The sequence below is a fragment of the Camelus bactrianus genome, chromosome 5 (assembly GCF_048773025.1).
Source record: "Camelus bactrianus isolate YW-2024 breed Bactrian camel chromosome 5, ASM4877302v1, whole genome shotgun sequence".
In the NCBI taxonomy this organism is placed as follows: domain Eukaryota; kingdom Metazoa; phylum Chordata; class Mammalia; order Artiodactyla; family Camelidae; genus Camelus; species Camelus bactrianus.
In genome coordinates, this window is record NC_133543.1 from 74,129,116 (window position 1) to 74,155,355 (window position 26,240).

The window sequence follows — 26,240 nt, forward strand, 5'->3', positions numbered from 1 at the left end:
TCTTAAATAAGAAAAAAAGATGGGGAACACCACAGAAAACAGAACGTCTATGGAGAGCATTGAGGGGAAAGAAAAGAAGACCAACACATAAGGAGGTGGTAATATTTTTCAAATATGACAAATAATATTTTCCAAATAGGACAAATATTACACTTCGAAACAACATAAATAATAGCTCAGATATCCAAGCTGTTCAAGTCAACACTGAGATGAAAGGTGTTTCAGATAGTGCCTCATTTTTCTTGAGACCTTAGAAAGTCACTGCTTTTAGAATACTAAATTAACTAGGAGATATCATGTTATAATTGTTTTTTTGCTTAAGTTTTAGGCATTTGTCCTCAGAGCCAAAATACACGAGAGTCCTATACCCTCTTTAACATTTACATAAGCTGTATGTACTAAATTACAGGAAACACACACTCTCCTATAAAACATAATGCTAAATGAGATTTGCTAATTTTATAACAACTATGAATGATTAATAAAAATAGCTATTTAAAAAGGCTTTTTGTATTTGCTATGGATATATTTCTCACTGCAGAATCAAGAAAATTAGGCAATCAATCATATAGGTGTCAGAAACCATACTTCAATTTAAAAAAAAAAGGAACCACCAGAGGAACAAGATTTCTATGGATGCTTCAAATATGTGTTCAAGATAAACATTTACAGCCTGTAATCTCCCCTGAGCCAGAACAATTACCTCCAGTTAACTGACACCAAAGCAAGATGAAAGGAAGCAGGAAGAGAGCTTCTTTGAAGGTGTCCTCTACCCTCTTTGCTCTCCCTTCCTCCCACTAATTTTTTGTTTTGTTTTCTTTGGTGGGGGGAGGTAATGAGGTTTATTTAGTTGTGTATTTATTTAATGGCGGTTCTGGGATTAGAACCCAGGACCTCATGCATGCTACCCCTAAGCTATACCCTCCCCCTCCTCCCACTGCTTTTAAGGCTGGTATACTGAAAATATATGTAAAAGCTATTTGGTTCTTTACCACGACACTTAGCAGGGTTATCTCTTCCAGGAGGTAGCGATTTCAACCTGTTTTCAAACTGACCTGAGCTCACTGAGCGGATCACAGGTGGGCAGATTTTTACAGGAGACACATTTGAAAACCAAGGTCTCCGCTGCTCTTCACTGCTACAAAGAATCTGCCTTCACATAGAAAAAAAACTTGGGCCTTTGGGGCCTATGATCTAGTTTTACTTCTGTACTAATTTACTTATTATGTAACTGCATTTGTTCATTCATTTACTCATTCATTCATTCATTAACTACTAAATGCCTTTTTTTTGTTGTTTCAGGGACTGTGCTGATGATACTCCTTATTTTTCTTTTGCTGATGATGGATCTTAGCTTTCTTTTCATCCTATCAAACCTGAAAGTCTTGCAAATTCTAGCTAAGAACACTGTCTTCTTAGTAGGAACTTAACTTTACTCCCTAACTCTTTAACATACTTACCTTTCCTGACAGCTTGTTTGAGGAAATTGTTCATTACTTAGCAGTACGTTTTCATATTTCTATTGTTTGTTGGTTTATTATTATTAGTAGAAGTAGTAGCAGTCTTGGTTCCTGCTATCTAGGGTCATACGTGCTAAAAGATAGAATTTTTGAGATGTATATAATATCAAGAAATGAACTATGAATTTTCTCCTTTTCTTAAGAATTCCTGCTTTGTATGTAGAATTCTTGCACAGAGAAGTCATGTTTCAGATACTTTAAAATCGTGTTTTTGAAACTGAGAGGTTGGCTTTTTTCTTTTCTTACTTTTAGAGAGTTTCTGAAACAAAAAGGTGCAAAATTTCATCTGTATGATTCCAATGAACCAAAAGGGGGTATAATCCTGCACCCTTTAATACTTCAAAGGCAGGAGCCATCAAAGCCATCATTTGTACTCTATAGACCAAAGTTCTTTCTGCAGAGAATTTTTTTTTTGCTAAAATTTAAGATTAGAAATAAATACTAAATATACTCTTTATGCTTTAGAGTATAATATTAGCATGACAAACAGATATTTTATCTGGCCCTGTATTTCAATATTTAGACATACAATCAGATCTGCTTACTCTTTTTGATAAAATTTTAAAAATTAAGTTCATTTCTGGATACACTGGGATAAATGTCTCAAAGGATGAAAGCCAAATTATTTCATACAAGAATATTATTTCAGTCAGCTATGCTGTCAGTGAAAAAGTCATGGAGTTTTTCTGAACTCATATAAAATAAACTCACAGTTATCAAAAAAATTTTAAACTTAGCAAATCTTTAAGTTATTGACAAGGCCATTGGTAATGAGAAACATACCAAGGTGAATTACACGTGAACACAATTGTATATGATAATCATAACATCTCGTAATCATCTGAACTACAAAATCAAAGATTCGTGCACTTCAAAGGAAGTGTACAAAAAGAAATATGCAAAAGGTAAATGTAAACACTAAATAACACTCCTCAAGGTAGTAAGACTTAGAAATAATTGTTTTCAAGATGCTAAATGTTAATAATATAATACTTCCTTTGACAAGTAATGGATCAGCTAGTAAGCGTTATCATTACTTGGTTATTGTTTCACCCTTCCTACTTATTACTGTGCTACAGATACAGCGGAATAACTTAACACCCAGCTCTAACTCAGGCAGTGTGCAATAACGTGAAAAAACATGGGGCTTAAGATCCCGTGATCTATGTTTTACTGTTGACTCGATGCCTAACTAGCCATTAACCCTGATAATGAAGTTAGGTTCCTTATTTGTAAAACAGTGGTTCTGAACTGAATTGCCACTAAGACCTCTCTAGCTCTGATTTGGTGACTCTGGTCATGATGAAAGGGTCTGACTAAAGCTTTTGCCCTTACATGTATCAATGTTGATATGTTCCAGTTTCTCTCCTCCCTCCATAATGATGCTGTAAACCATCCAATGAGGAAAGTTCCATTGTATTCCACAATAAGCACCATGCAAAGATGCCTACACATCACAAAAATTACTGTTACTTGACATGGCTCTCCCTACAGCAGGTGGAAATTCTAGGTCTTTTAAACTGAGTTCAAACATATCCTACCCTTGTAGAACAAAACAAAGTAATTTGTTTCAGGGAGTTCAGTGGAAACAAGTCTGGAGAAGAAGGATCAGAAGAGTCTTTGTACGTAAAATAAATGACAATGGAGAAAACACGAAGGAAGTAATTTGTGATACAAAATCTTTTTTAAAAGATCCTTGCTTTGCCCATGTGGTTTTTGCTTTGAGAACCAATTTCTGGTCTTTTAATAATTTTGATTCGAGAATAGGAGCAAATAACCTAGCATGCTTTGAACAGTGGGTCGACAGTGGACAACTTCAGCGAGTGCAGAGTGCCTTCAATGGCAATACTTTCACGTGTGTCTTACATCCCTACCCAGATGGAGAGGTTGAATCTTTATTCTTCCAGAAACTTATAGTTCAAAGGAAAGAAATACCCAAAACACCCTGGTTCATTTCTGACTTCCTCAAATCAATGCAAACAGAGTCACAGAATTCCCCTTTATTTCTTTTTACTAATTTGATCTTGATCCAAGGGGATGCTGTTGGGTACAACTTATCTGTTATGGCCATGTTCATGTTTAACATTTTCATTTTGCTTCTTAAATTTTTTTCTTCTTAACAAGGAAGTACATTGAAATGAAATAAAACTAAGTATTTTCTGATGCCTGCTCACTGTATCTACACAGAAAAACCTTCACCTACAGTATGACAGGTCAGATCCTTGTGGGTGTTGCTCATTATATATGGCAAGCATTTAGGGAGGGTCCAAACACTGCGCTCAGTAAGGCACGTGCCAACCAGACCAATTCAAACATAAGAGGGAATGTACAGCAAGAAGTTATAGAGGAAAGCTTTGGCACCTCACACGGGTGCTGAACCTACAGTCAAGGAGGTACTGCTTGTTCCAATATTTTGAGTTCATTATCTGTTACTCTTCAGCAAGGCACTACAACAAATGGATACTGATAAACTGAAAATCAGCACCAACATGCGCCATTTCATTTCCTTTACGTATTCCCAAAGGGAAGGGATGTGATGTTTATTGAGTGCCTACTATGTGCAAGGATGTGCTGACTTTTAAATAGTAGAGAATCAATAAATATTTGCTATCTAGACTGAAAAACAGAAGTAAAGTACATAGTGTCTCTCTTACCATCTTCCTTTAACCAGAATATCAAAATTAAAATTATAAAATCTACAGCAAAATGTTTAAATGTTTATTTCTGTCATTTCCCATTTTCCTGGTTTATTAACAGAGTTTTCATTAGAGGCTGGGAAGATATAAATAACCATTATAGATAGCTATTATTTAGTTGTTCTTAAATTGCTTGGCTTTTTTGGAAATCTGATAATTTACAATAATAACTATTCATCATTTATATCACTTAATGGCTTTTTTCAAATGAATCAAGATTATTAGAGATTAAGGAGGATTTTAACAATTTTAGAACTGATGGGTAGGTTTACTCAAATGACTCTACCGTCTTCATTAAGAATAAAAAAAGAAAATATGCAACAGGAAAGAAATATACCAGAATGCTAATATTGATTACCTCTGAGTTATGAGATTGACTGAGTTTAGTCTTCTTTTTGACCTTTTCTGCACTTTCAAAATTTTCTACAAGAAACACGTATTATTTGAATGATCAAAGAAGTTACCTTTAGACAATAATGAAGAAAAGCACCACATTAAATGGGGAGAAAGCAAAACAAAAGGCAGCTGTGAGTATTCTCTTCTCCAGAACATAGCTGTTTGCTTTATGCCTCCAAGTAAGTTTCTAGGCATGCGTGAGTGAAGGAATGGTGACTAGATAGAATCAGACAATTAACAACCCCCTGCCCTACCTAATGCAAAAGGACATAGTCTAAGCCAATTGATTTCTGCTCCTCTGTTCAGTCATCTTTGCATATCACTCGAGGAAACAGCATCCAGATCTTTAAGGGAATCACAGACATGCTATGGAGAGAAAATTTGGAAAGAATGAATCTCTCCTTTTCTTGTCAGAACCTAAATCTTTTCTAAGTCTAAGTTCTGAAGGTAGATCTGAGAATTCTTTGTACTAGTTTTAAAGTAACGAAAGACTAAATGTAGAGGTGGCATTGGTTCCTTTTTAGAGATAGAAGGAGAACAGAAATAGACTGTGAGGGTGTGCTTGCAATTCTTATAGAATTTTAATATCATGGGCATATTAAGCAAATGCATGAAAAGTGTTTTAACACACACACCCACTCCTACTGAACATGACACATGCACGCGGATCAGCCTAAATCTCTTCAGGAACTGAGGTCTATGGCATTTCATATGCTTTCGAAGTCATAGTTTCCCATATGGACAATACTGCAGTTTGGAGAGTTTAAAGGAGCTTTCATCCAAAACTAAAGCAGATCAAAATGACACTATTTCTGTATGTATTTTTCCTACCTGCAGGAAAAAAGCATGATAGCTATTTATAAAATACTGTTAGCAGTACCATGAAAAAGAAGAACCTAATGTACAATGTCATTGGTGCACAGCATTCATTCCGGTAATATTTTGATTTCTCAGGCACAATGCTGTAGATGCTGTAATAAGCCTACTATAACTGATGTCTTTTCTAGATCTTTGAAAGTTATATAAGGGTTTGGGAATGGGGAGAATAATGAGAAAGTGACTACCATATTCATGATGACACAGACTACATTACAACACGATGTAACAGAAGAAACTGGGCATTTGAGTCCTGTTCCCAGCTCTACCTCTGGTTTCCTGGGTAACCACAGTATGTCACCTGACCTCAGGGACGGAGAGTTCCCATTTACAAAATGACAGTGGTTCTAAATGACCACTGAGACTCTTTCTTATTCTAAAATTCTGATTTCTCTCCTTTTAATAGGTGATTAAAACAAAGGTCCAGACAGTTCATGCTTTCTTTAAAGAATTAAAGTTCTGTGAAGAATTTCAATTTCTTCCTAGTCAAAAGTATACTTAAACAGGACATGGAAGACTGCAACTTCCCTCCAGAAGGATTCAAGTATTGAGGAATGACCAGCGTCTCATGTCAGTGAAAAAGAATTTATCTATTTTAAAAACTGGCATAGCTTAGACAAACTATAAAACGATTAACATTTGTGATTGTGGAAAAAGAATGAGGTTTAAAAGAAAAAATGGAACTAGAAGAAAGGAAATTGGTATACTTACTTCTTCCAAATCTCAGTTCTAGACTAAAGGGTAATTCAAACATTTTTTTCAATGTCATGTACAAGAACCCTTAATTCTACAGTAATGTGAATCATACATTTTAATAGTGAAAAAAAATATTCTTGTGTGTCTCCTTTCAAATATATGAAGTTATTATATTGGCACCACTGGAAGAGTACCAATGAGTTCAGCCTACAAGGAATTGGAACCGAAATCGCACAAACCCTTGGGTCCTTCATCCTTCGGAGGGTGAAGGTTCCTAACTGGATCTCGGATACTGCAGTCTGTGCCCGCCCAGGTGAAATCACAGATGCACGTGGCTTCATTACTACACACCTGTGAAGGACAAAGAACAGAGATGGGGCATTTTCACTGCACTTGGTAGAATAATGGTAATAAATGCAAGAGACACAGGACAGGATAGAGGCTTTAAAAACCATTTGGAACTTTTAAAGTCTCCCATGGTTTTGAATATTAGACAAGGGGAAACAATGTATAGATCCAACAGTTCAATGATTTTTTTTCAGTTAATTATAGAAAAATAAAGATTAAGAGGAAGAAATTTTAAATTAAATATTAACTAGTCACATTGACATTAAGTACGCAAGTGTCTGACAATGTAGTTTTTTCAGAGGTAATTGTTTCTAGAAACATAATTTAGAAACATATATGTTTAATTCAAGAAATTGACAGATACTGGGCTTAAGGGGCACGGCCAGAGATTAAATACCAGGAGACATACATCACCAATGCATTGCATTACCTCATCATGTCCACACAAAATATTAGGTGGCACCTTCCCAGCCAAACAAGCACCGCTCCCACCTTGCCTGCCTGCCTGTGATATCACCTCCCTCTCAGTCAGCCAGACTGAGGACACCCTAGAATGATCTCTGTCCCTCTCCCTTCCTCTGGGGACCAAGCAGCATTCTGGAATGGGCATATAATTTAGATGAAATACATAACCATCCATAAACTGGAGACAGAGTGGTTTAAATCCTCCTCTGCCTATGAAATACATTCAGAGACATTATTGAGAGATGATAAATTCGAATTCAAGCTTATTGCTATAAGATGCTTTTTAATCTGAAATGACATAATACCATGATTATTACTAACAAGGCTGGATATGACCTTTATTCAACAAGATGAAAAAGTGGCAGGGGTAGTGGAGAACCCAGGATCTTTTTATGTGTTAGGTCTTAGAATGCTTTCAGAGTAGTAACGAAGTAACTGAGTGGTCTGCCCAGTGCTTTTATTTTAATGTAACAATTACTGAACATTTACTGTGTACTAGGTACCTAACTCAGTGCTTTGTGTATAGCATCTCGTTTAATCCTCACACTAGCACCCTGGTGGCTGAGAGAGCTTAAGTGACTTGCCCAAAGCCACTGAGAAAGCAAGAAGGAGAACCAGGATTCAAATTCAGGATTCTTTCTAGCCACAAAAGCCATGTTCTTGGTCACTAGACTATAGTGCCTCCCTGTGAGCCCATGACTTCAACAAAACCTGAAACAAGAGTCACTGGGCTTTTAGGTCTTAACAGTCATAAGCTTCTTAGGTCTTTCTACCTTGTTCTGTGACATAGCACATGTTCAGCTGTCTATGTTTTGGATTATTTCTACCTCCATTGTGGCATCTTCCTTTTATATTATCACTCCGAGTTTCTCCATGTCTCTTTTTTCCATATCTGAAGCCTGCATACATTTTGAAATATCTTTCTTATCCTAGACCCAATTTAATTATTCAAATGTGCTTTTTGATATTAAACTTCAGTTTGCCAGGAGGTATGTGCCCAAATATTTTGTGCATAGAATTAAAGATACACGAGGTGTGGGTAGAGAGCACATCTTCTCTTTGGCTGGCAGTGGTCCAAGCATAACCATAAAAACTTTAAACATGTAAATTATATCAGTGATCCAACCTCTAATCTAGTGTGATCTTGCACACACAGAGGCTCAATATGCCAAAAGGGAACTACTGAGAGAGTGTAAACTACTGTGAATGATGTAAAGTCGTCACATGGGGTCCACAGTTTCTTTAGGAATTGTTATCAATTTTCTTCCAACTCCTTGGGTGCCAAGCTATCTCTAAAGAAGGCGGTGAACACAAATAGCCAGTGATAAAATAAACAACAAAAATAAAAACCATATCAACACATACAGGTGTACAGATAAGGGTACTAAGGAAATAACCATAGTTGAGTGCATAGATGCTGACAACAGTGACAGAAAGAGAATGGCTAGGAGTAGAAGTCTAACCACTGTGAACTTGGAGGATGCCAGACAATGAAGATTTGAGCTGGACCACTCATCACCACTTACCCCATGGCCTGAACAGACTTTACCCTTGGAATCGAGTGGGCAGCTGCTCATATTTAGGGCCTGAATCTGTAGGCACTTCCGATCTAAACACATCATAGACGGGCCACATGGTGTTCCATCTTCCACATAGCCCACATCTGTATCATCGTCTAAAACCACATGAGCACCACTAAAGGGGAAAGACAGTCGTACAACCATTAGTACCACACCTAGAAATATCCCATCAACATGAATAGAGGTTGCCAGTGGACATGATTTCTCCTATCATTTCTCCAATTTTCCTTTCACCTTTTCCTCACCTCCCCTTAATACAAGAGCATGACAAAAGAAACTTTCACTATTATTATTACTGTGCTTCATCAAAAAAAAAAAAAAAAAGGTCATTTGCACAAAGTCTTTTCTAAATCTTCACTTATTTCCAAGACCAACATTACAAGGAGAGAGGTGTGTATAAGAACAAGAGAAGCAATCTTAGCATTAGTTCTCCATGACTTTCACATGTGTCATGATACAAAAAGGCAGGTGTTGAGCATAAATAGCAAATGAAAATATTTTGAAAATTATTAGTATTACTTTAGAGGACTTGGGCTATTCATGAATGAAAAAAATAAGCCAGGTCCTCTATTGATATTTACTTCTAAAATTTCAAAGTTAAGGACAACTTGAATTTGAATAATAATTAATATTATAATTACTAATTAAGTAACTTGCTGAGTATTTTTAAATATACTAGCTTAGAATATAATAATATAATTTAACAAGACTGTTATATGCAAAGATGTGTGAAAACGTACACATTCAAAGGAAGCTTCTGTGCATCCAAGTAACTAGATTTGTAGACTATAAATTCATTCTAGGAAGAATTTAATTTTCTTAGACTCTATTAGAATTGCCTTTAGAATCATTTAAAAGACAGGAAAACCAGCAACCATTTGACCACGACAGCATTATCAATTTGATTACCCAATCAATTTACTAAATTTTATTCAAAATTACTTTTGGATGTTTCCAAATCTTACATTCACTTATACAAGATTAAGGTTTGCTATTCTGGGAATACTAAGGATAAAGGTTGCGGACCCTGAAGGCAATTGTGTAGGGGGATTCCCTGAAGTGTTCTGGGTAACAAGTTATCATTTGAATGAAAGCACAGCATCTTAGAATCATGACTACTTTAAGAGAGAAATCTTTATTTAAAATATAGTATGACTCCCGGTGATTAAAAAAAAGCCTCATTATCTTCTGTGCCTTGTACCCATAGATATTTGGGTATCAAATGTTTGACTACAGCTGTAAGTAATATTTTATTATATATTTTCTACATGTGATTATTAATTAAGATGTCTTCTAAACCAGACACATGCTACATAGAGTAGAGCTTAAATTCTTTATCTTTTATCACAAAAAAAAAAAAAACACACACACACACAGTGTTCAAATAGTGACATATTTCAATGCTCAGAACTTTAGTCATGGATCAAAATAAATACCATAAAATTCTACTCTTAAGATTATAATTACAAGAAATGCCTCACTACTAATAATTTTTGAGCAAATGTAAATTGCAAATTAACATAACTTTGTTTTTTAAATGACTCTCAAAATGCAAGGTAATAATAAAATCTAAGTTGCCGTTTCTATTATGAAAAATAGAAACATTTCTCTCGATTTTTCTAAATTTGTAAATTCTCATGATTCATTTAATATGTTACCTGCAGTCAATCACCCGGCCTTGGTGGTAGAAAGAAGTTGGGATGATTTCACCCTGAAGTTGACCAATACGTGGAGCTCGAGTAAGATTGGTACAGAGTAAAAATCCACAGAACACATCACTGAACATGTTAAAAAAAAAAAAAAAGAACAAGACAGGAGGAATCAAAATGAAGAAAATCAAAACTATTTGGTCCACACATGTTTAAAAATGGGAACTATTTCCCTTCCTTCTAAATAAAACCTTTTGTTCAGAAATCGTTGGTAGGTGAGGATCCCCTGGGATCACAGTTTATTTGGGGTAGCGAAATGCCGAGCCCTGAGAGATGGCTCGTGACTGGAGTCTGAGCTCATCATGGCTCCCCCTTTCCCTACGTCCACTTTCCTAGCCATCCCTCCTTCTCACCCTCCTGGAACTAAGAGTGGTCCCTGGGTGTTGAGATGTGAAGACAAGTCAGCTCAGGAGCTGCTGGGGAGAGTTCTGCACTCTGGATAAAAGGTTAGAGCCTGACAGAGAGAAGACCTTTTGCTCCACCCCTTGCTTCCTGTCTTTGCATATAGAGCTTTTGTATTCTCTTGCAATCAAATCCTGAATGCAAACATAAAGATACAAATTGAACATGCTAATAAGCATTACAGAAAAGAGGGGCAGAGATCACCTGGGTCCTCGGCAACATTGTTAAGCGACTCACTCACCACCAGGGCACCGACCTCTAGCGTTTTTGTTAAGTAAACAATGAACTCCTAAAAAGTGTGCAAAACATTGAAGTGGCACATCACAAAAAAGGAAATCCATTGTCCAATAAACACATGAAAATGTACTAAATTCTACTTGTAATTGGGGAAATGCAAATTAAAACCACAATAATAGAGCAGTTCACACACAGCAGGATAGATAAAAGTAAAATGTGTGGTAACAGAGTGTTGGTGAGAATGCAGTACAACAAAACTCTCATATATATTATGAGAATATGTATATAGATATATATCCATGGTAGGTTTACTAGTACAGCCATTTTAGAAAACAGTGTCACATCACCTGGTGGCACTGAAAATATACATCCCCTATGACTTCGCAATTTTTCTTCCAGATAAGGCCTTAGAAAATGTGTACAAATGTGGACTAAGTTACATGTACACGAATGGTCACAGCAGCAGGGTTCCTAATAGCCAAAGCATGGAAACGATCCAAATGCCCATCAACGACCTGGAGACCATCATACTAAGTGAAATAAGCCAGAAAGGGAAAGAAAAATACCGTATGATATCACTTATATGTGGAATCTAAAAAAAAATGACACAAATGAACTTACTTACAAAATAAAACAGACTCAGAGACATAGAAAACAAACTTGTGGTTACCAGGGGGTAAGTGAGGGGCATAGGGATAAATTAGTAGTTTGGGATTTGCAGATACTAACTACTATATATAAAGTAGATAAGCAACAATGTCCTACTGTACAGCACAGGGAACAATATTTAGTATCTTGTAACAGCCTATAATGAAAAGAATATGAAAAGGAATAAATATATACATATATATAACTGAATTACTATGCTGTACACCAGAAACTAACACAACATTGTAAATCAACTATACTTCAATAAAATAAATGTCCAGCAACACAGAATGGAGAAACAAATTATGGTATATAAATATGAATGAAAATACAATAAATGAACAATAAATATGAACAGACAACTACACACACCATGGAAAACTCTTAAAATGATGAACTTAAGAAGCAAAATACAAAATAATACATGAAATATGATTCCTTTTATATAAAGTTACTGAAACTTTAGGCAAAATACACTGTTTAGGGCTGAAAACTTAGGCAGTAAATCTCTAAAGAAAAGCAAGGAAGTGGTTGTCATCGCAATCAGGATGACGGTACCTCCAGGAGACAGAAGACGGCACTGTGAGGGGGAGGAATACCTTTCTGGGAGGCCGCTATGTTCTATTTGTTGACCTGGTAGGGGTTACATGAGACTTCACTCCGGAATTATTTGGCAAAATATGTATTTGTGTATAAATCACTTTTTTGTTTCTATGTCATGTTTCCCAGTTTCTGAAGTTTAAAAAACATGCATTTATTTTCCTTAACTCATTAGTGGTTGGTTATTCTATTACCAGATCTTCAAAAGCTATCTTCTGTAATGATCTAAGCCAGCGCCTCCCATCTTTCTGAAGTCACAGAGAAATGATCAGATTTATCTATGACACTGACTTAATGACTGGAGTTAATTAAATCCAGAGGCATCCAACCCCATGGATTTTGACTATTTTAGGTGCCCCACTTTCTCCCTGGCACCTCAAGGACTGAACATCTCAGAACATCTATACCTCACTCATGAGACATCAGATGGGAAGCTCTGCTGTGTTATTTTGGTTTAATTTTAAAGAAGTCAAAGATTTGTTGCCTCCCAAGGCCTCATCCACCATCAAAGACTACACAGAATTGCAAAGTTCCATAAAGTACAACATCAAAGGCCATTAACTAGAGAAATAAAACTTCCCTTAAGTCCTTGCTCCACTTTAAAAACTTTGGCTCATCACTTAATGGTCCTATAGATCTGAGTCATTGAATTAACCTTAACAAACTATTAAAGCACAATTTTAACTTTCCTGAACAAATCAAGGGAAAATATTACCAGTGTGTTCCAAAAGTACACAGATGCCTGAGTGAAGATACCTCCAATATATTCTCACATATTTCTAGAAGGGGGAAAACAATCTCTAATATAGACACTAGATGTTTGTTACATTATAGAAATAATCAAATAGATATTATTTCACTTTAAATGGTTCCCAAAATATATACAGTCTGCATATTTTGTTCATAGAACTCTATGTGTATTAGTACACTCATAGGCCTTTTCTGCTAGCCAAAGTCAAAAATTAAAACACACTATTAATTTAAAATGCCTTGGCAAAGTCTCTCTTCAAAACAAGCTTCAGGTAACGTTCAGCATGTGAGAACGTTCCTGAGTTTTATAGAAATGGTGAGAATCTGTGTCAGAGAAACAGTTTAGTTCATAGCCATCTGCCTCCAGCTATGCTAACCTGGTTTTCAAATCCATACTTTAAAATGTTAGGTAGTCAAACATGTATTAAAAAAAAACAGTAATATTTATTTCATGCTCATTCTGCGTTTGAACCAGGGACCCCCAGTCCGCCTGCTCTGGCCCCAGAGCTGACCACTCACTGTTTGCTGCACTGGATCCATCGGTCCCCGTCCCTCCCGCAGTTGCCTTTCTCGGTGCCTTCTGTATTCAGCTTTTCATAACAGAATTTGTCAGATCCTGAAGCCTCTTTTGGAGAGGAGCAAGAAAAGAAAATTAATCTTAGTTCTCTGTGTTACCCTTAACCAGTCATGTGCCAGTGAATATTTTAACAACTGGTTCTCCAGAAAAAGGGGAAAAAAATTCCTGATGTGTGGCATTTGCCAGTTTCCACGGTGTAACACATAGCTAATTGCAAACTACGAATGCGATGTTGACTGGACTCTAAAATTTCTGAAAATTTAACAAATGGCCTTTGAAAGCTAATTCAAGACAGCTCCAATATACCACTCTTTTTAGCTTGGGAGACATTTATTTCCAATGTTGGTGGGTTTGAGGGTGGGACGTGGGATTAATCAGGTTTTAGTGAAGTGACATACAGAAAACTAATAAACATGCTTAATTCTGCTTTCTATGTACCAGGAAGCGTTACAAAGTCTTAGCTCACTGAGATTTTCTGTTGGCACATGAATTTTGATATTTAAACCTTTTTAAAAGACAAATATGCCTCTATTATCTTTCCCTTGTCAAAACTGAAGCACTGGAAGTAAATCTTTCAGTTAAATGATGTTTTCCAAACACTGAAATCACTTGTGCATGGGTCTCCTAATCGCCTTCACTGTGCTGTGGGGTGACCCAGCCCCTGCCAGTGAGGCAGAACCAACTATTTCTCTGTCTTCTGGTCTGGCCATGGTGACCCGAAGTTCACTGGCGAGGCACCGCGGACGTCAGGAAGAGACCACGTACTAACATGGAGAGGAGGTACTGAGCGCCTGACCGTGTACTCAAATCTCTGTCTGCATCTCAGGGAGTACTTGTGTTTCTTCACTTCAAACTGAGATAAATCAATTACAGGTTTGGAAAAAAAAAAAAAAGGGTCTGGCAATTCCCTGGGGTAAAAGAACAGGAAGCTAACTTGAGGGGCGAATGTTAAATCCAAAGTACAAAGAAAATCACCCCAGTGGCTGAGTAACCAGCAGACCACTGCAGTCAACCCAACCTCTGCAAGTGGATGTAACAGCCCTTCTCTCACAGCCTCAGTCACAGGACAACACTGATGACGAGTCCACCACATCAGCATGTGTTTGCTGTGGTTTTGTGACTAAGATTCACTGTTCTCTTCAGCCTTTTCTGAATTAAAAAATAAAAAAAATCACCCCAAGCTGTACATCTCTGTCAGCAAGACTGGCAGCAGAGACTAACGTTAAGAGAAGCCTGTGTGTGAGCAGCAAGCAGGAAGAATGACCTACTTGTCCCCCAGATGTACTGACACTGGTTGTCCCGGGTCTTGCACTCCCCGTTGTAGCAGCGGCCCTGGGGACAGAACACACGCTATGAGGCCCACCGAGCCAGTTCCCTTTCTGCCCAGATTCTCACTGCAAGGTTCCCTCTTCATTGCTTTAGGCAAGGTTTGTTTTCTTTTTCATTCAGTTCCCTAATATTTTCACAGTGAAAATTAGCATCACAAACATCTTAAGAGAATCAGACGAGTAACAACCAGAACTGGAAACACAGATCTCATAATACGGCTCTTTAACTCCAAACTACTCATCTAAATTTTTAAATCTTATGGAAAACAAAAATTGCTACATTTCTTTGGGTGCTACCAAAATGATTTTTAGGTTCACTTGCATGTGAATGGTTAGGTTATAACATGGCTTCAGGGAAAAAAAAACAACCACATGACAACAGATTGCCATATTTTCCGGTAACAGGCAGGCTGAAATGATTAAAGATGGTCACAGCTCAATAAATTAGATTCCTAATTCTTCAGCCATTGCATTTTCTTCCTCACCCTCAATCTGGGCAGTTTGTCACCAGAGACAAATACAATATGTATAGTATTTTATACCATATGAAGCAACTCTGAATTACACCACTGCAATAATTTACTGTTGTTTGAGTTGCAATTTCCCGTCAAAATTACAGTTATCAAAAAGAAAAAAAAAACAACTTGAAAACTAATCTTTTAAAAATCACATTTAAAATCTATAGCCCAGCATACCTGATTTTGATTGCATGCATATCCATCTTGTTTATGAAGATTTGGTGGGCACTGAAAAATATAATCTTTTTAATTAATGTTCAGAATAAGTACCTTCAAATTATGTACATAATATATTAAAATGCAAGCATAGTGAATATATCATTAGGAAAACATGAGTAACTCCTTAAGTAGGTTATCCAAATTCATTTTCCAATTATTGGTAAAAATAAATCAATTAGGTCCATGCAGTGGGTGCTTTTTTATGTTTTTTCTGTTTTCCATGAGAGGGACTAGAAAAATACATTCACTTGCGTATGGTGGAGTTAAAAGTAGAAGGGATTAAAGTGGACAATAAAGGGAATGAATCAACTTGTTTCGTAGGCGTGGACACACTCAGGAACTAATTTACAAGACCTCGCTCAGCTCTGTGAAAATGTCACATCTCCACGTGACACCCATGCCACTCAGCTCTGGGCCACATTACTGAGAAAGAAGAAACACCCTGCCTTTCAACTCAGTGTAAGTGCTGTATCTCCATTACACTTCTGACCTCTCGAACTGCAGACTTGTTACCAGAACAATCGTGATGTGACGGTTATTTCTTTTTCAGGTCTAGTTGTCAAACCATTTTTTTAAAGTACACTTTGTTTTCCCTCAATGTTACCGTAAATAAATTAAAGTTTTACTCTGTATATTTTACTCACCACATTTAAGAGAGAAAAAAAAAAAAAAAAAAAAAGCTCAAGTCAAAGGCTCTGCTACAGTGTTCAAAGCAAATATGGAAAAGGGGCAAAAACGCATGGGTGTGGCAAGTGAACAAGAAACACGGCAATAGCCACCAAGGTCCTCCCTCCATTTTCACCTTCTCAGTAAATGAGAGTTCCATTCTTTCCACTGTTCAGGTCCAAAACCATGGAGTCAGCCTGTGTTTCTCTCTTTTTCTCACACTCTCCTTCTAGTCTATCAAATCCTGTTAGCTCTACCTTCAAAATACCATCACAGTCTGACCACTTTCCTTGCTCTCCGCTGCAAACGCCTGGTCCACCCCAGCACCATCTCTCTCCTGGATTACGCCTTCCCCCAGCCTCCTCGTAGTCTGTACTGCTACCAGACTGTCCCTTTAAAAACCTAAACCACAGCATGTTGCTCCTCTGCTCACTGGCTTCCCGGTTTACTCACTGGCCTTTAAGCTCACCATGATCCACTCCGATACCGCCCCCGCCATCAGCTCTCCGACCTCATCCCTACTAACTGCCATAAATATTTGACTCTACAGAAACCTTCAGGCAGGCCGCCACCTCACAACTATATCTTTGCTCTTCCTCCAAACTTCCCCCCAGATTTCTGCCTGGCTTGCTCTCATTTTTTTTTTTTTTTTTTTTCAGGACTGTTCAACCATCAGCATCTCAGAGAAGGCTTCTCTAACCATGTTCTTCAAAACGGTGACCCACTCCCCTATGCTGGCATTCTCTGTTCCCCGTTTCTTGGTTTTTTCCTTCTCCTTAATACTTAACTCCAACCTAGGATTCGTATATTGTACGTATTTGTTTCTTGTCACCATCCTCTTGCGAGCTCCGTGCAGGCAGGGATTTTCTGTCCCTGCTGCCTCCCAAGCATCTGGAACAAAACTGGGCTCAGTTATTGAGAAGGTGCTCAGGGACTATTGACTGACCGAGAAAATAAATAAATGACCCACGTAGATACAATTAAGTTATTCTATCCGGCAACATCAAGCTGTGCATCAAGTTCGCTACAGAAAGGTAACAGAACTATCTTAGAATTGCTAAGAAGCAGGAACTTACTGAGGAACGGGCTGAGATACACGGCTCTGGTTCTACATCTCTCTAAAGAACAACTGACTCTCATGTCCGCTTTCATTACGACAGCTTTTCATTCACCCTGATGGTGACGACTCAAAGGATATCTATTCACAGGGTGTTATTTATCAGCATGCAAACTCAGCAGACTGGGCCAACTACCCAAAAACTTCCATCCAAACCCACTCAAAAAACACCATCATCATCTTATTTATCAACTAACAATAATTACTCACTCCAAGATGAACACAACCACACTGAACAAAATGCAAAATGAACGTTGCTACTAGCATAGGCACATCAGGGTCTAAAATTAATTTGTCAGATTTGACTTCTGTGATGTTTCAATAGGAAAAACTAGTAGACTTCTTTACTAACAACAACAACAAAAAGCTCTTACTGTAAACTGTCAGAGCTACATGGAAGAAGACTTCTAATCAATTATTTTTTAGTTTAGGCTAATAAAAGCCAGTTGCTTATCACTCAAATGTTTAATAAGGGAAATTAGGGGATGTCTTATGTTCTCTGGAGACATTTAAAACAGAAGAACCATGAATCTGTGTACTTTATTCTGCCTGTGAGCAGAGCTCTGGATTCAGTCTCTAAATGCCATTTGAGCCCCCAGTTGTATGCTGTGCAGGAAGGTCAAACTGAGGTGGGCTTCCACAGTGCGATAGCCTTCAACCGTGCTCATTTTAAGTTAGGTTATGCTCCCATTTTGGTGACATATTTCATAGTGCTAACAAAACATATTTCCTACACCTTTCAAAAATACCTTAATTAGATCATCCAGTATTGTCTGCCCAGGATTTCTCTCAATTACACAGGTATTATTTATTCTGTTATAAATTGTGAAAGTAAAAAGCAGTTCAGAGGCATCAGGAAATGCTAATATCAAAATTAAGCAAAAACATACTATGCAATAAAAGAGATAAAGTCATAACATGGCCAATGATACTGATTTGCAAGGTTGCAGAGACTCTCAGAGATCCCATTTTCTTAATCATTATTAGTATCAATTATATTCAACATTCACTGCCTCTTACAAAGCAGAACAGTTTGGGGGTGGGGTTAACTCCTTCTCCTCCATTTACTGATTTTAGGTTCATTCTGGTCATACGAGGAAATTATTACTAAAGGAACATGCTAATCTAACAGGCCACTGGGAATTAAACAGTACAGTTTCCACCTTGGGCACATGATATAAAAAGAAACTTTTTAAAATTCAGACAATAGAATATTAGGTTGAATACAGAGCCCTCACTATAAAAACCTTATTTCCAGCGAAGTCTGTGGCAATTCAGGCATTAAAGGTTGAAATGGAAAAATCTATACTAAAAAAACTGAATATACAGACTCAACACCATACATGATGGTTGCATTATTCTACAAAATCAAAAATATAACTCAGTGAAACAGTATATCAGCAATGTCAGTACACTTGACACAAAACAAAGAATTCACAATTCTTACATTCTGCACCTATAATATTTAAAAAATCAAAGAAATGTATTTACATGTTTATATGTAAGAACAGATATGCATAAAAATCACCAAAGAATAGCCTGAACATATTTCACTGTACCACATTGTATGCACCATATCTACTTGAATTGAGCTTCAGATGATATATATCAAAAACTTTCAAAAAGGTTGATTAGGTTGTTTTTCTCTCTTCATGTTTCCTTGCAGGGAGGGGAACTCAGGGTAACTCCAGTTACGCTCTGCTCCTGTACTCACTTCTCCAGGCAGGTAGAGAGATGGTTAGTTGATTGATTGACTAGCTGATGAACTTGAGAAGAATAACCTGACATCCTGGCTCCATTCTGTCCTCCTTCTCTTGTCCACTCACATAACTCATCCCGTCTCTACTGCTCCTCCATGGCATTCAAGGCAAGGGCCACCTCTGCAAGGAGAGGTATTCCAGACCCAATTCTGTCAATAACCTGTTGCTGCAGCCTGAATCTGGGATCTATAAAGAGGCCCATTTAGCCCTCACACTAAGCTACGGCTTTCAACGTGGCTATCTGCAATAACAAGAATAATATTTTGGCCTCAACCGTACTCTACTGGGAGCCCCTCATAAACCACAATACCTGGCAATCGGTAATTCCACTCCTGAGAACTTATCCTTAAGGAGCTAACCCCAAACAAGAAACCCTCTTAAATGTGCACAAAGATGTTCATGGCCATAATTATAATAATGAAATACTGCCAACAATCTAAATATCCACCACTGGGTATAGAAGTGACCAGTAAATCCACCTGACAGACTTTCATGCAACTGTAAAGAGGATATTTATAAAAACAGTATAACAGTATGGGGGAAACGCTCTGGAAGTAACGTCAGAATAAAAATGAAGGTAGGATGAAGTCGACAATTCTCAGCAAGTCCCAACTCAACCTGCCTGATTCCTGACTTCCTCTCTGGACTGTCGTCACTACGACCCCCAGCTATCCCTGCTTTCATTCCATCTCTTGAAGAAGCCATGCTTCCGTACTCACTGGGTTTTTGTTCACATATTTGCCATTCTCCACCCAGCAGAACACACACGCCATGAGAGCTGGGACTTGTCCATCCCGATTCCTCCCCATCCCAACGTCCACAGCAGTGCTTGTCACAGAGCAGGGGCTCCACAAATGTGCATTTGAATGACAAATAAAGACTTAGAACAACACGATATTAATGTTTAAAAACATAAAAATCTTATCAAGAAGGAATGCATGCCAGAAGGCAACCTTAATTTTAACGTGATCATTTTAGCGTGAAGAAGATCACACCAAAGCATGTGGCCGTGAAGCCAGGGCTCCGTAAGTGGGACGAGATGGGGACAGAGCAGAGAAAGGGGAATTCTGCCCCCAACCCCAGTTCAACCACAGCAGTGCTACTCTTCCCAGCTCTCCACATGGGGCTTCCATCCCAACCTCTATTAAAAGAAAGGGTCTTGTGGTTTTAAAACAGCTGAAAATTGTACTATGAGTGTTTTAGCAGTGTGAGCGTCCTGTTTTAGGTGTGGGCATCAGGAAAGAAAAAGAAATTAGTTGGATATAAACGATATAAAGGGAGCTAATTATGACAGGGAGATTTGAAAGAAAAGAGATTTTTAGGTGCCAAAAACCACAATACACGTTCCTAAAATAAAGGCATGGTGGAGAGCTAAAAATTACCAGAAAACAAAGCAAAACAAAATAAAAAACAAGGAACCGAATTATATTCACACATGTAATCCAAACTGAAAGCTTTAAAATAGGTATTTGTAAGTCAGATGTATTACCTAGAACTCAGTGTGCCATACCTGGCCGGAGTCTCCTGTGCAATATTCGGTGATATCACACCCATTCACAGCATCCCGACATTCATACCCTCGTGGTTGAAACTGCAAATTAAAACTCAATATTAGGAACTAGTATGAATTAACATTTCAAAGAGTTAACATTCTCATAGTCACCAACAACCATGACACCCTCTCACAGCCAGCACCAAACTCTTTTTGTGAATTAGCAAGATAGTTCCAGAATAGAGACAATGCCCAAATACCACTCTCTGTAGTAACCGTGAATCATTAACCAAGGCATTAAATGTTCAGATTTCAAAATCCACCATCTCAGAGTATTATTTTTGGAAATCAGTGTAATGGCAATTACGTAAAAAAGAAACACTGGGGTGGCTTAAGGCAAAAGAGCAAATCAGTAAAATATAAACATTTAGGCTCTCTCTGAAGACTGATATGCACACTCAACCTGCACTAATTTACCTATTAGCTTGGATACTAGCCTAGCTTTAGCTAAATACACACAATCTGATTTCACTTAATTCATACGAATTCCCTTCAGTGCTGCCAAAGAATGTCTGGAAAATAACTGGGTCTCTAAAGATGGAAGCAGCTATGTGTACACACATGCACAAGTTGTGCACCTACACATATACATACATACATTACTTCTTTATCTACCTTTCTTGCCTTTACAAGGGATTTTAAAAATTAAATGTGAAAATATGAGCACCAGGTTTTATGCTCAGGGTCTAAAATAAATTCGGGTGAGTTTTAAAGAAAAATGTTATAAGTAGGGCATATAATGAAAAAGACCGTAAGAATTGCACCTTCCCTTACACAAAAAAGCACTGAATTCCTTAACCTGAGATATCTGGTTTTCTTTAATTAACAGTTATCTTTTGATGTTCCAACTACCTGGTCTTAGTTGCAAAAACTCATGTATCCTGGCTTCTACCTTGCCACCTCGGAGCAGTCCCTCAGGGTGATCTGAGAGGCTGTCATCCCAGGCTTAAGTCCTCAGAAATGTCCACCGAATAAAACGTAACTCTCAGCTTTTAGGCTGTGCATTTTATCTCAGTTGACAATGGTTGGTAGTGAATCGTAGTAATGATCACTGTTAAAATCCACAGAATTTGGGCCGATTTCTTGATTAAAGTTGCCAGGATACTATGCAAAGGGTCAAGCAAATTCATGACAAGTTATAAAAATGATCCATGTATGCCTTGCGATATTCCGCTAATATGTCAATGAAAAGAAAGACGGAACTGCCAGAGAACTCACGAGGCAGGAGGTATTGTTACAGCAGGGCCCGTCGCTGCAGTGGGCCCCGTTGGAGAGCGAGCACTTCTTACAGCACAGTCCATAGCATTCCTGGAGAAAACACTTCAGTGAGTTAAGTAGGAAACCCATCTGCTGGTCATTCAACAGTCCCTCCATGTGTGACTCAGCATAACCCACATGAGGAGGTTTAATAGTAAGCAAATATTTTAGGATAAGAGTTAATCACTTTAAGCACTGACAGAGTCCTTCCTGCTATGCTTCTCAGCAAAGTATGATCTCAGAAAAGGCTTCTCTACCAAGACGCAAACTTAATTTTTAGCAGGCGCCCTATCCTCAGTTAGGTATATTACAGTCTTAATACTCAATCTAGTTTTACAAAGACAAAAATAATATACAACACAGAAAGAATTTTCATGATTTCATAAAACTTGTCCAGGATGAATATGAACTATGAATTTTTAAGAGATAGGGAAGTTGATTAGAAGAATCCATTAGGTCTTTTCAGACAGGGCCATAAAGACGTAATTAATTCTACCGTGTCTGAGCTAGGATTAAGTGTTGATGACAGAGCTCAGAAATAAAGGCAGTAAGACCACAGTGAATGACACTGCAGGCTTCTCACTAACGCCATACTTGTTTGCTCAGTTTAGAATCCACAGAAGTTGGGTAGATTTATTGATTAACGTTGCCAGGTAGAAAAGACCTCTTATACCTACCACATGGATTCCACAATCGCATTCCTCCCCAGCTTCTACATATCCATTTCCACATTCTGTGGGCTCAAACAGCTGAAAGGGATTAGAAAGATAAAGTGAGAGTATTTTAATTTATCACAGAAAATCAACACACCAGTCAGGCTACATACCCAGCCCTATAATCAGCTATCACGTGATACCCTTCTACGATGGGTTGTTATGGCCTCTTACAAATACATGTGTGAGAAACACTGTTCATTTATTAATAACACTTCTAAAGAACCGATTTTAAATGGGGTAATAGTTCTTGGAGGAGTCCCTGGTGGTGGGCTCCAGAGATGACCTCTACCATTGGAGTTACTTTTTATAGAGATAAGCTGTCAAGAAGAATAGATCACTTTTCATATTAGCTAATGGAGCTAAAATGCATTGCTAATAAGGCTCACAGATACCTAATTTGCTGATTTATATCTAAGCAGCTGAGAAGATACAAAAACTGTCAAAAAGATAAAAATGCTTCAGTCACAGCTGAATGTGATATACAGCATCAAATAAATGCAAATAAACTTAGGGGGAAAATGATGCTGGAAATCCATGCCCATCATTCTCATTGAAAAGAAATTGGCACTGTCTGAAGCATATTAAGTAAATGTGGAGACTTACACATAGAGATGTATAGAGATATCTCAGTCATTCCTGGAGTAATAGAAGAGTCAAATTTCTAGAATAATCCACCTTACTGGTGCTATGAACTTGCTGGCCAAATAAACTACATTACAGAACAATTGTTGAGGCAGCTGATTATTTATAAGAAATATTTCTATTTCCCATCACCTGGGGCAAGACTTCTCTGTGTATGTCCATAACACTTAGGTAGAGGCTGGACCGGGACATCCCCGCCCAGAAGCTCAGAGCCATGTATATGAGAGGGAGAAAGAGGGTCCTCTCCCAGCAGCAGCACACACCCACGGAAGGGCTGCCCTCCACGGAGTCTGCCCCAGAAAGAGCTGATCTTCCTTCCACTTCCAGACAAAGAAAACTGGTATCAGAAGCAAGGAAGGTTTTCCGGATGCTTGGGTGGGGGCTTCCCCGTGGGAAACTCCAGTGACTAAAATCACCAGTCCTCATCTCTGTGATACTTCGATCAGCAGGGAGGAGAAAATGGAAAAGGGAAGGGCAGGCTGGACCATGAGCAGGGCTCTACGTCAGGCCTCCCGTGTAACCAGCTGCTACATTTCATTCTCAGGACTCTTCTTCCATCCTGAGACAGGTCACTGTCACAAACCAGATGGAAAACATGGCAGTGAAGAAGGTTCCCAGAGCACAGAAAAGACGCACATGGATACTGTGAAAATAACACATGCGTACATACATTCATTGACTAAAACATTTGGGGGAAAAGTCAGTTCTTTGATACATACATACAAACTGTTCCACAGGAATTGACAGGGGCTTTTAAAAAAATCATTCTACTTTGTTGTTTAAAAAGAAATAGTTCCATATTCACTAACTTTTAAGATTGAAAATGCACAGCTATTTTTATTTAGTTTTCCAAGTTATTGGAATAATTTTCTTTCTATTCACAAGCAATTTCAGAAGTCTAGTGATGAATCCTTATACACACACTAGAGGTTTTAATATTTCCAAACAACTCAGTCTTGTTTTTTCTAGCATGATGCTTATAATTAGCTGGTAAACTGCAAGGCAGGTAAAATTAGCCATGTACATTAATTCAGAAATGCCAGCAGCTCACATTAATTCATTATTCCTCATTGCACCCATTTTAAACACTCCGAAGCTTTCAGGTTTCTGAGGCATTGAGATCAATGCCATGAAAGGCAGGTGACTAAGTTTAAGGTGCAAGGTCACTTTAAAATTCCTGTTCCTTTCTCTGCAGCCTTACTGAGATTTTATACAGATGTCAGGCATCAAAGTATCATTCCTAATTTAGCAGTATCATTTAATTATGGGGATAGCAATAAATTATTCTGTCAGTTATCCACATTAGTCACTGATTTTTTTTAAGGCTAACAGGATTTCACTGCTCTCTCAATTTGCAGAATATTAAACATTCTGTATAGCAAATGGACTATATTTGACTTATGATGTAGCATCTTAAAAGGAAATATGAAATGTGCAATGTTAGAATCTCTATGCCATCTGCTAATTTGTATTAGTCCTGTCTTTTTGCCTGTTGAGCAACTTGGACTCCAAACATGCTACTTTACGTCCACAGTCACTTATCCAAAAGATATAAATCTGGTGACTTTAAGAATTCTGGCTCGGCTAGATTTTAGAAAAGAGAGAAAGAGAGAGAAAGGAAAAAAAAGAAAGAGAGAGAGAGAAATAAGAGAGAAGGAAAGGCCGAGAAGTTATTACACCTCTAGAGAGAATGCCAAGGGGAAACAGAATTTTTGTCAGAGAAATGGGCTAAAGTTATATAGCTTAATCTAAACTATTACCTCTTAGCAGCAGGGTGAAAACACTAACACAAACATTTCAAAGCTATTTTAACTGAAGGATCGTGTTTTTCTGGAGGGGAGAGCTGAGGTGGGGTGCAGCTAGCACCGAAACACCAGAGCTTCAGAACAGTGAAATGATGGTCTTGTCATTCATTTAAACAGGACTCAATTCTCAACACAATAAAGACTTCTGTAACTAAATATTAATCTGATTGAAAAGAAACCTGCTTTCCAAGACAAGTATCTGGCATTTGGCATAGTTCCATTGTTAAGAAAAAATTGGAGAAACAATTGCACTTTCTAAGTTACTAACCTTTGTCGGCCTGTTGAAAAGACAGGCTCCACCCCCTCTCTGTAAAAAGTCTTTATACTCCAAAATGCTGCACTTTGAGAACTTTCTGGAATGGGATACCCTGAGGAAATAAAGAATTGATTACATAAATGATTTACCAAAAGCAGTCATCAGCGAAGAAAATTAAATCCCTTAAACTGGAACAAAATGATCACTGTGGATCCAGATGATCCCACACAAATTTTGACAAGGCACTTCTGTTCAAACTGCCAAGTAAGTGTGTGTGGTAGAGCTTGTAAAAATAGATCTTCAAGGAAAATCACAGATTTGGGGGCCGTGTTACAGCCCCCTCAGCCGTCAAGCCCTTTTGTGCTCAGGCTTCGAAGAGGTTCTGAAAAGTTCATCACAAAACTCCTTTGTGTAGGCTGTGTATTAAAGTGTGGTCACTTTTATTTGCCCTGTCTCAGTCAAGACAAGCACTTTTCTTTGGCCTCTGTCCTGCATAAAAGGAGCTCGGAAATCAACTGGATTTTACTTTGGTTCCCTCTGGGTTGTCTCCAGGTGTGGGACCTTTCTTGGTAGGCTCCAGTCTTTTTTATCGATGGTTGTTCAGCAGTCAGTTGCGGTTTCGCTGTGTTCGTGAGAGGAGGTGAGCTTACAGTCCTTCTACTCCCCCATCATGACCAGATCTCTAGATTTTACTTTGGAGGAGGGAATAGCGGAAGTCCACTGGTTAAAGATTATATAATGCAGGCTTCAGCAGCACAACTGAGGTAAACAAGGAAACCCTAAAGAGTTGAGTTAGACTATGTATGTTTTCAGCGTATATACACACAGCCAAGTCAGAATTAGGGTAGGCTCCTTCTGAATTAGCATTAGGTAACAGCTCCTTATTCTCAAACCTCAAATACTG

At 38.0% G+C, this 26,240-nt stretch overlaps 1 protein-coding gene across 7 annotated transcripts in view; it reads right to left on the minus strand.

Annotated features, from left to right (window-relative positions):
- Nucleotides 1-26,240, minus strand: part of ADAM23 (ADAM metallopeptidase domain 23) — a 157,221-nt gene that overhangs the window by 16,492 nt on the left and 114,489 nt on the right. For 5 of the 7 annotated variants that reach the window (XM_045520504.2, XM_045520505.2, XM_010960112.3 and 2 more), the window contains exons 15-24: nt 25,349-25,448; nt 22,595-22,666; nt 21,879-21,968; nt 20,619-20,699; nt 15,524-15,574; nt 14,769-14,832; nt 13,443-13,548; nt 10,236-10,355; nt 8,524-8,692; nt 6,424-6,535 (exon numbers count right to left, since the gene is read on the minus strand). In XM_045520504.2, the coding sequence (XP_045376460.2) occupies nt 6,424-6,535; nt 8,524-8,692; nt 10,236-10,355; nt 13,443-13,548; nt 14,769-14,832; nt 15,524-15,574; nt 20,619-20,699; nt 21,879-21,968; nt 22,595-22,666; nt 25,349-25,448 (965 nt within the window). Of the gene's footprint in view, nt 1-3,556; nt 4,979-6,423; nt 6,536-8,523; nt 8,693-10,235; nt 10,356-13,442; nt 13,549-14,768; nt 14,833-15,523; nt 15,575-20,618; nt 20,700-21,878; nt 21,969-22,594; nt 22,667-25,348; nt 25,449-26,240 lie in introns of those variants that run through there. The other 2 variants (XM_045520506.2, XM_074364107.1) reach the window with 2 other exon arrangements.